This window comes from Candoia aspera, chromosome 1 (assembly GCF_035149785.1).
Source record: "Candoia aspera isolate rCanAsp1 chromosome 1, rCanAsp1.hap2, whole genome shotgun sequence".
Lineage (NCBI taxonomy): Eukaryota > Metazoa > Chordata > Lepidosauria > Squamata > Boidae > Candoia > Candoia aspera.
In genome coordinates, this window is record NC_086153.1 from 182,923,127 (window position 1) to 182,933,426 (window position 10,300).

The 10,300-nt window shown below is 37.7% G+C and overlaps 1 protein-coding gene across 2 annotated transcripts; it reads left to right on the forward strand.

Annotated features, from left to right (window-relative positions):
* Positions 1 to 503: 503 nt before the first annotated feature.
* On the forward strand, positions 504 to 9,931 carry ORMDL1 (ORMDL sphingolipid biosynthesis regulator 1). 2 transcript variants are annotated; one of them, XM_063318069.1, is made up of 4 exons: positions 504 to 657; positions 2,672 to 2,860; positions 5,659 to 5,810; positions 8,004 to 9,931. In XM_063318069.1, exons 2-4 carry the CDS (start codon positions 2,687 to 2,689, stop codon positions 8,137 to 8,139), a joined length of 462 nt encoding a protein of 153 aa, XP_063174139.1. In that variant the 5' UTR covers positions 504 to 657; positions 2,672 to 2,686; the 3' UTR covers positions 8,140 to 9,931. The 2 variants fall into 2 exon arrangements, with proteins under 2 accessions (XP_063174139.1, XP_063174141.1); XM_063318071.1 differs by lacking the exon at positions 504 to 657 and adding an exon at positions 892 to 1,022.
* The last annotated feature ends 369 nt before the right edge of the window (positions 9,932 to 10,300 follow it).

Sequence of the window (10,300 nt, forward strand, 5' to 3'; positions counted from 1 at the left end):
AAACTGGGTTACCCAATGTTCCTTATAACCACAATCCTGCCAAAGCGAGATTATGGTTATTTTGGACTAATCCCAAAGCCCCCCCAAACCCCAAAAGCAACGTGTACAACTTTGCCTACCATCCACTTCACTTCATTGCAGCATTCACGATCTGTAACTCGCCCAATTTCAAATAAACATGCAGTCGTACAAGAAAATGCAAATTAAAATAACGATATAAATACACACGGCCTGCACCGATCAGCCCGAAGACTGCTCTGCCCCTGGTTTTGTTTTCGTTCCTTGCTCCCGCCCAAGCCGGCGTCTCCTGATCCACATGACCTCCCCGGGCCTATCGCACTTGAGCAACAACGAAGAGGGAGTGAGGCATAAAAATAGATAAAGCGCTGCAAAAGGACCTCCCGAAGTCCATGCTATACTTCCTCCTCCAGAGCGGTCAAAGATTTGTTTGATATATATATATACAAATACCTCCTTTGGAACCTTCGGACCTACCCGAAGCTGCTTCCCCGCCGCGTGCGCGCCTGAAAGGGAAGGGGGCGGGGCTAACGGTGGCCCAATCGCCTCCCTCCCCTGCTCGCAGTGCAACACTTCAGACGACCAGGGAAGCTTCGGGGAGTGGGCGGCGAGCGATTCTTTTCTCCGGTTAACGAGAAGGTGCAGTAGAAAAGAGGCGGTTGGTTTTGCGCAGATGTGGGCTGCGGCCGGGTCCCCGGGTTTGTGCAACTGGTGTGCGTGGCGGGAGGCGTATGCAGCGCAGGGCCGGCTGAAGAGACAGCGGCTGCGCTCGTTGGGAAACAATGCAGTAGCGCGGAACCCTTGACTCTGGGAGTCGGGCCTCTGGTTTCTGCTGCAGCCGCCACCTTGACCTAATTAAAGTAAAAAAAATAAGGAAGCACGACTACAGTCGGTTTTGCCCGATTGTGCGTGTTTTCTTTTTCCGAGAAGCAGCGTCACGTGTAGACTTGCTTTCTGGGGTGTCTTATCTGCCGCGGTTGTATATCGTGCTGATTATGCTGGAGGTACAAAGAAGTGAACATGGACCATCTGAGGACAGCTGCTGGCTTGTGATTTCTGACTCGGTCAGAAAGATATCTTCTTTCAGATCATCTAGTCCGCTATCCAGTTGACTAAAGCTTAAAGTCCAGTTTACAATATGGTATAATCTTAACTCGGAATAAAAAAGTACTGTTGGGAGAGCTATTGTAGATAACATCCAGATATTAAATATATTATGATTAGAAAATTAAGGACAAGTGATACATCTAAATAATTAAAGATGAAGGTCACTTATACTGCCCTTGATTATACGCCATACATCTCTAGTTGGATCCTGAACATACTTAACCAAGTATGTTTTAGATCTGTAATTGTATGCAAGTTGTGCTGATTCTATGGCAATAATGACTAATTTTCAAATAGTTGTGGTTTATATTGTAGTGTGGATCCTGCGTATGTAGTAATGTGCAAATGTAGTGATGTGGTTTGTGTGTTAACACTCGTTTGCCTTGTGCCTCATATTCCTTAACCTTTTTAATAGTAACGGTTTCATCTTCTTTTGTATTGGATATTCATGTTAAACAGCATTCTAAGTTGGTCCAGTAGGGTGGACAAGTGAGTGTGCACCTACCAGAGGTAAATAACATAAATAGCTTATGTTGCCTTCAGAAGTCAAAGAGCCATCCTTCATGAGTCATCTGTAGTCAAAATGATAAGAAGTAATTATTTTCAAATAAAAACAGGCAATGGAACCTTAACTGCCAGTGGGTTCAACCTAGGTAAATGTACAAGGGATGGTGGACAGGAGACAGGTAGTCTCAGTACACAAGGATATCCAGTAGCAAAATACAGTACATGTCAATTTATGATAGGCTCTGTTGAGTTGCAATCAGTTGTTCAAAGCTAATGTAACTGAAGCGTTTTTCATACACAATTTTGGGGAATCATCATCCCTTTTTCCCCCTTTCCTCTGAAATAGGTAACAAATCTAGCAGTGATTCTTAGTTGTTATTAACATGTAAGATATTTTCTACCTACAAATTTTCTGTAAATAATCTTCCATTAAGTTGATTATAAATAGTCTCACTATTTTAAGCTTGATGTTTACAGTTTGTTAACTGCTGTTTAGCCTTCTGTGCACCCAATTATAAGCATTCCTGAATAGGAATTTGACTGTTGTCTTTAAAATCTTGAACAGCTTTCTCTAGTATGAAAAAAAAATTAATGGGAGGTTCTTTATTCTGTGGAAGGCTATAAAATTGAGATTGTGTTGACTGCAATTATATAAATGTGTGAAATTCTAACTTGTATTAATTTTTTGGCTGATACTTTTATTGCCTTAGATTTTAAAAAAAGTTAATTGTTTTGAAATGATAGATTGTCTTGCAATTCAGAACATTTCCTTTAAGCTGACTAATAAATATTGCTAAAACATTAATCTACATACTGTATAAAAACTGAAATAGCATGGTGACATGTAATACTGTAGCACCAGATGAGCAACCCAGATGCTTATGAAAACTTTCAAATACTGCATAGTGTTAATTTGTAAGAAGCTGAGTCAGTCTTATGCAGTAGTTGATGACCCCTCCCAGTCTAACAGTGGTATGATGACTAACCCCGAAAAGTACACTTTCTGACAACCATTTTCTTTTCCAATATTACTTTTCAGAGTTAAAGCAAAAAGATGAACGTTGGGGTTGCCCACAGTGAAGTCAATCCCAACACGAGGGTCATGAACAGCCGAGGAATGTGGCTCACCTATGCCCTTGGAGTTGGTTTGCTTCATATTGTCTTGCTCAGCATTCCTTTCTTCAGTGTTCCAGTGGCTTGGACCTTAACCAATATTATTCACAATTTGGTGAGCCTCCTGAACTGCAGAAGTGCCAGAGGGACCTCTAGCTGTGTTGCCAGGCACAGACCAGGTTCAACACTGTTCCTATAAAATACTTGAGACTTGCCCAATGTAATTTGAATAATTACACACTGTGTGAATGTGGAGAGATACAGAATTTGACCCAACTGCAGACCTGCCGATTATTACCAATAGTATGCACTGAAAATGACTTGTTTTTGGCCAATGACAAAGCCAAGAAGGTGGCATCATATTGGCAGCTTAAGGTTTGATCTGGATACGGAAGAAGAATTAGAATAATTAGAATGCATACCATTCAAAAGAGAAAAGAAAAAACCTAGGAAAGAAACAAAATATTAGAACACATCCCCTCCAGCAGCCAACACTCAGATAAGCAGAGATCAACACCAGAAAAATAATCAGGCAGAAAATAATAATTAAGGAACCACCCAAGAGGAAACCACACCTCCACCAAAACTGGCAGAGCAAGCTACTGTATATAAACAGGCAGTAAACCCAACATTCCCACTGATGATGTTACCAAGTTGGGTAGGAAAACATCTGCAACCAAACAAACAACCTCAAAGAGCATCAAGAATGCCACAGTTCAACCCTGAGCTACATACAGTATACAGTATTCTAATCAGAAAAAAATATTTAGGTTCATGAGATCACGTTCCTCATTAATGGCTAATTAGATGGTAACAACAGAAAAATATCTAATTCTAGTGAAAGAAAACATTTACAACTTTTGAAAAACTCCTACTAGGGCTAGAAATTGCACCATTATTTAGTAAAACCAGTTTGGTCTAGCGGTTAAGGTTCTGGGCTAGAAACCAGGAGCCTGAGAGTTCTAGTCCCACCTTAGGCATGAAAGCCGGCTGGGTGACCTTGGGCCAATCAGTCTCTCTCAGCCCAACTCATCTCACAGGGTGGTGGTTGTGGGGAAAATAGGAGGAGGAAACAGTATTAGGTATGTTCACCGCCTTGAGTTATTTATAAAAATAATAAAGGCAGGATAGAAAATAAATGTTAAAAATGAAATCAATCATACAGCTGCTAGACAGCAGAAATGAGAGTAAGTAAAAAGCACTGTTGTAGCTTAAAAGGTTAGCTTTACAAAGTGTGGGAAAATAGAAATTATGATAATTGTAAACTGACATAAAAGTATTAGCGTTATACATGAATAAGTTAAATCTGGTCTTAACAAGCATTTCATCCCATTTAAATGACAATATTTTTTCAGTATTCCCCAGTTTCATTGCCATGTCCATCTCCTAATGTTAATTCTTTATTTTTTATTTGTTTATGTGTTGTATCTATATTTTTCTTTTGGTTTTTGACTATAAGTTCAATAAATAAATATTCTTCACAGATTCATTTTTTGGTGTGTATGTAAAGAGGTGAAATAAGCCAGATTCCATTTTTCTCTCTCCCCCCTCCCCCAGATGTTCCCATTTCTAGGATTGTAAAATAGTCATTAGGAGGAAGATTATGAGAGCCACTTTGGGGTAGCAGCCAAGGTGCTGGGCTAGAAATTGAGAGGGTGTGAATTTTAGTCCTCCCTTAGGGATGGAAGCCAGTTGGTGACTTTAGGCCGGTGACTTTTTCTCAGCCCAAAACCACCCCACAGGGTTGTTACAGGGAAAAGAGAAGGGAGCATTATGTATGCCACTTTGAGTTGGACAAAATAAAGGTGGGATATAAATTTAACAAAATCAATGTGTAACAAAATCGTCTTAAACTAACCATAATAGACAAATAGGTTTTATAAGCAAGATATAAGGTAATTTAACTTTACGATCTACTAAAGGTGAACAGTTGTATCTATATTCCTGATAAACCAAAGGAGTAGAATATTAATCAGATTTCCATTCTTGATTATTACTAAGAGTTGGAAACTTGCTTGTGACTAAAACATAAATTTTGACCAAATCATGCATTTTGGATTAAAATAGGACAGAGAGCATGTGGGCCTTAGGATGTTGCTTATCTGTAGCTCCCAGCAGTCATAACAATTTCCATAGAAAAGGATACTGTCTGTTGCAATCCTGTTGCATCTAGAGAACCATAAATTTCCCACTCCTGGATTAAATGTATCAAACTTGCCACAAATACGCAACATGCATGCTTAAGCATATCCTAACCATATTTCTCTGACATTTGCTGATGGTACACAATGGTACACAAATAATACTTCTTTAAATGATTGGCAATTTGTTTTAAAGTGAGGGAAAAGCGTATCTCACAAGGTAGGTAGGCTATGATGCACCATTGTCTTTATATTTGGTTGTAAGATCGCTATTCAATCACTATACTTCAACTTCTTTCATCACAGATCGAGCAGCAAGCTGTTCTATATACATATTTTAATAAAACAAGTGAACAAATTAAGATAATCTTTGTTAATTTTCTGAAGTCTGTAATCAAAAGCAAGAAACATTGGCTTCATGTGACTTGTGTAGAGTTATTGCCTTCAGCCTACAAGATAAATTTCCCTGTTAATCATGCTGTTCATTCTTCTATAAAATATCTTCTGGATTTACTGAAACAAGTTGCTAGGATGGAGTAGAGATAGCTGAAATCTAGGGCAGAATTGGATTAATCTTTCTATAGGCAACTTTATCTTTGTATTCTTGCCCCAATATTCGTTAACCATGTATAGGCAAATCACAGAACGAATTCGTATCTTAAAATCTAGACTAGTGCTTAATGTTTCAGATCCTTCACTCAGATTCCATGTATTATATTAATAATAAAGTGTAACTAACATGGGTTTTGGTTGGTTTTGTTTGCCTTTGCAGGGTATGTACGTATTTTTGCATGCAGTAAAAGGAACGCCTTTTGAAACACCTGACCAAGGTAAAGCAAGACTGCTGACTCACTGGGAACAGCTGGATTATGGTGTACAGTTTACATCTTCACGAAAATTCTTCACAATCTCGCCGATAATTCTGTAAGTTTTTAAAATTCTGTGACTTTTCTAATGCTTCAGATTTAAAACAAATCTTTTAAAGAGTACTATTTGGTGTGGCATTAATACTGCAGTGAGCAAACCAGGATCTAAAATCTGCAAGTTATTTAGAATCACTATGTTCGGTTATTCATGTATCTGAATTAGTGTGCTCTTAAAGAAGAACAAAATACGTTTCTGTATACTTGGAATTTTTGTAATGGAAGTGATAGCTTCATACGTAGTAATTTGCAGAGATGTACAGAGAAGTATCTTGCAGAATTGGGACAGAGAGTATTCTGTTACCAGTGTTAATTCAAAACAAGTGTAACATTTCAGAAATAGTTTGAATTTCTCTGTTGGATTCAAAATGCCACAGCCTAACCTTTTACAAATTTTACCATTTTACAAATAAGATTTCTTCAATTAACTAAAACGTAATATAAAAAGCTAAGGAACATTACATGTCCAAAACCAATACTTTAGAAAATAATAATTTTGTAGTGTACCAGATACAGTAAAATTCAATTGGCAGTCATGGTAAAAATGGAGCATCATCATGAGCTATAGAAATATTAGGGCTGAAGACTTAGAACAAGCCTAGCAGCTATAATAATGTTCATTTCAGGAGGTGTTAGGTGAGGCAACATTCTCACTCCTATTTTATTTTTAAATGAACTTTAAAGTGCTGTAAATGTGAGCTCAGTGGGAAATTGCCAAGATTGGGAGACAGGAGAATGGCATTGTGTTTATGCCAATGATAATTTTCAGGCCAAGGAACATTTTTGTTTTAGATCATGGCTTAGATATCTTTCAGCTAAGCTTTCTTAGTTATTACGTTATTTGAAAATAAATTGTCCCAGTGTGACTTTCTAGACAATCATAGAACAGCTTAAAAGTTTTGATCGTTGGATATTGTCGTCAGTCTTGGTCTACGTATAGATTCTTGCCTGTAAGTCTGCCTTGTTATATTGTTTTTAAATACCAAAGAAAGATAGTACATTCCTGCCACTATAAAAGATTTCATGCTAAGATACCAACGTAGCATCCTTGCTGGCTGGGCTTGAGGCAGTGTTCTCAAAACTAAATCATGTCCAGACCTATTTCTTTTGAGCCCTTCTCTATATCCCAAAGTCTGTTACTATTGCACCTGCATCTCTGGAAACATGAGAGAGCCTGCATGGTGAAATAGCCTGGCCGTCAGCTGTAAAGCTATTGTTATAATATAATGTTTTTTGGAGATAAGCACAGAATTGTTTGTAAAATATCCTTATGTAGTACAAGGATGAAATCTGTGGTCCAAAAAAGCCCTGGGTTATTTATTTTTATTTTCATACTACTCAATTCCCAATGGATTCCTAGCAGTTAACTGCATAAAACCTCCAGGAGTCAATTACCATCATCTTTTCTCTAACTACATTTCAGTGCTGTACTTAAAACAAAAACTCAGAACTCTGTTGCTTCTTTCATAGAATATATTCACCATATTCCTTAACATCTCATGAAAATCCCCTTCTGCTAGTTACTGGAACTTGAATGTAGCTCAGTGTTGGTTAGCTTTTTCTCTGGGTGGATTTAATGAAATATTTTGAGATGGAATGCAGCAGAGCTGAACTGTTCTGGGCCAAGGTAAGGCAGGGGTGGCGGGGAGCCAAGAATATCAGCAGCATACATGAGGGAGGGAAGGGAAAATCATGGGACGTTGGCAGCCACTGAGGAGGGAGGGAATGAAGGAAAGGGACTAAGAAAATGGGACAGGTGGGGGTGAAGAGATATGCTAAGTCAAGAGCTGTGGAAGAAAGGGGGTGACACACCTCAATTCCTTACTGCAGCTGGATTTTGATTTGCCCAAAAGCTGAAACAATCAAAAATATTCCAGATTTTGATTTTGCCAAGCTTTGGCAGAACCACTGGAGCATGGTGGTTTGTTTTGGGTTCAAAACATTTTTCCCATTTCTTGTACATTCCCCCCACCCCCAATATATTCTGCTGCATACATGGGCAAATTGGGTCATTCTATTTCTAATATAAACAACTATGTATCATAAGTAAGATTATTCCTAATCAGATTAAATACATAAATGGTTACATAAGAGAAAAAATATGATTTTTTTTATTCCAAATAATGTATTTTGCTCTTCTCCTCTAAATTTTAACTTTCTATTCATTCTGATTTTCTGTTTCTTTTCAATACAGATATTTCTTGGCAAGCTTCTACACCAAATACGACCCAACACATTTCATTCTAAACACAGCTTCTCTTTTGAGTGTGCTTATTCCTAAACTGCCACAACTGCATGGAGTCAGGATCTTCGGAATCAACAAATATTAAGCGAGAGATGTGCAGTGTGAGCAATCTGACCAAGATGTGGCCTGGTTTGATCCTTGTCCTTGACAGAAGGAATGGCTTGTTTTGCAGCTTATACTGTGTATTACTAGATAAGTTTCACATCTCTTTGGAGACTCTACTGCAAAGATGTCAATGCTGTTCTTTACAGGAGAATCAGAGACTGTCAGAAGATATATTAAACTTGATTATATATCTTTGGAGCATAGGTTTCTGTAAAGAGCTGGGCAGGCCTAGCTCTCTAAAGATAGCAGCATTGATGGGAAATAGGCTGAAATAACAAGTGAGCTGAAAAGGGATACAAGAAATTTTATTGATACATAGTTGTAATCTTTTACAAGTCAGCCAGCAATAGTAATAAATGATTGGGGGGAGGAAATACCATATTTCTTCATTTTTTCATGTTTTGTTTGGGCTAATTTTAGGGCAAGGTTTTCTATCCAGCTTGAGGTGTTATAAGGTTGATATTAATGAGTTGCAGTGAACTTCATACCTTACCTATTCATGAGTCTTAATCACAGTGACTTTTCCAGTTTGAGGTCTTTGAACTCTGGGGAATGATATGTCAACTTTTCAGGGGTTTTATATACAATTAAACTGATTGGTATACTACTTGATTTCCAGAAATAGGTGGTTATTCTATACTTCTCATTCTACTGTATCTGAAAAACTTCCCTCAAACAAAAAAAAAATCCTAGGGTCAGAAACTAGCAAAAGCTACTAAATAAACTGACATTTCTGGCCTGTGGGTTCAGAACAAGAGCTGCAATCTGTTAGGAAAATGTTATCTGCAGTAGAAGAGGTAGTCATTTTGAACAGAAAACTTCTATGACAAGAATTTCAAACATCAAGCAGAGCGTAATATATTCTCACCACGGAGTAAGATTGAAGAAGATTTGGAGGAAGTGGTTTGGATCTCACAGAAATGCAGCAGCACTTCACTCTTCATTAAAAGCAGCCTGACTTTTCCAAAGCAAGACTGAAAAAAAAGATGCCTCTGCTTTATGGAATCCACTCATTAAACTTAATGTGACTTTGGGGGAGCAGTGAAGAAAGATGGCGGCTTTCACCAATAACAGAGAGATGGTGGGGTTGCCTGAGGTCTGTTACACTTCTTCCAGATCATTTTCGAAGCATGCACAATCCAATCATCGTTTCTGCATCAAAGGGGACTTGGTAGAAATTCAACACACTGTTGTACTTTATATCCAGCGTTGTGAGTTTTGGAGCCTTTTGATGTAGGAATTTTAAGATCCTAGTTTCAGTAACTTACAATCTCAGTATTACAAGCAGAAAAATACTGAGTTACTGAAAGTGAATGAACTAACCAGGAGTAGCTCTGCTTAGCTGCTTATCTACCCACAAAGATCCTTCAAGTTAAAGCAGCAGTGATTATGCCCTCAAAGTAAGAACTGGCTTCTTTCAGGTAATTACAGTTTCTCCCTGATCGTGCTTCCTGAAAATGTCTTTTAAAAATATTGATGTTTTATAATAATAATAATAAATGACTTTGAGACTGACCATATCAGTATGGGTCACTGTATGCACAGTTCACTGTGATAAACAGCACTGTACAAATTGCTATTAAACTCTGTAAATAGAATTAGTTGTAATGTAGGAATGGTATTTTGGACTCTGTGTTAAATGTATGCAGAACTGAGTAAGAAGCCTTTTCAATAGTTACACAAGACATTGATGTGGATTTTTTTTCCTTTCTAGTACCTGACTTTTATGGTTTATGGTTTACTCCAATTAAAAATAATTTGTCCTAAGAAAATTGCATTTATTTTTAAAATGAACCATGAAAGCTCACTTTGTTTCCATTCAATGGGATATTAGAGCAGGTTATACAGTACTGGTTTACATAAGAAATACCTAATATATTAATGGACTCCTAATCATTGCATTCAGTTAATGACTCAAGCAATTATATACCTATGACATGATATCAAATCATAATTGCAGATTATTACTATGAAAAGTATCTTTTCTTCTTCATGTTCTCACTAAATTATTTCATTTAGAAACGGGCATGCCTCCGTGCGCATTTAGTAAGATGTTCCAAGTAAGTGGAAAACTAATATTGCATTGGCCAAAAGAAGACATGGGAATAATTGGCCTTGCAATTAGTGGCTGAGCTATCCCA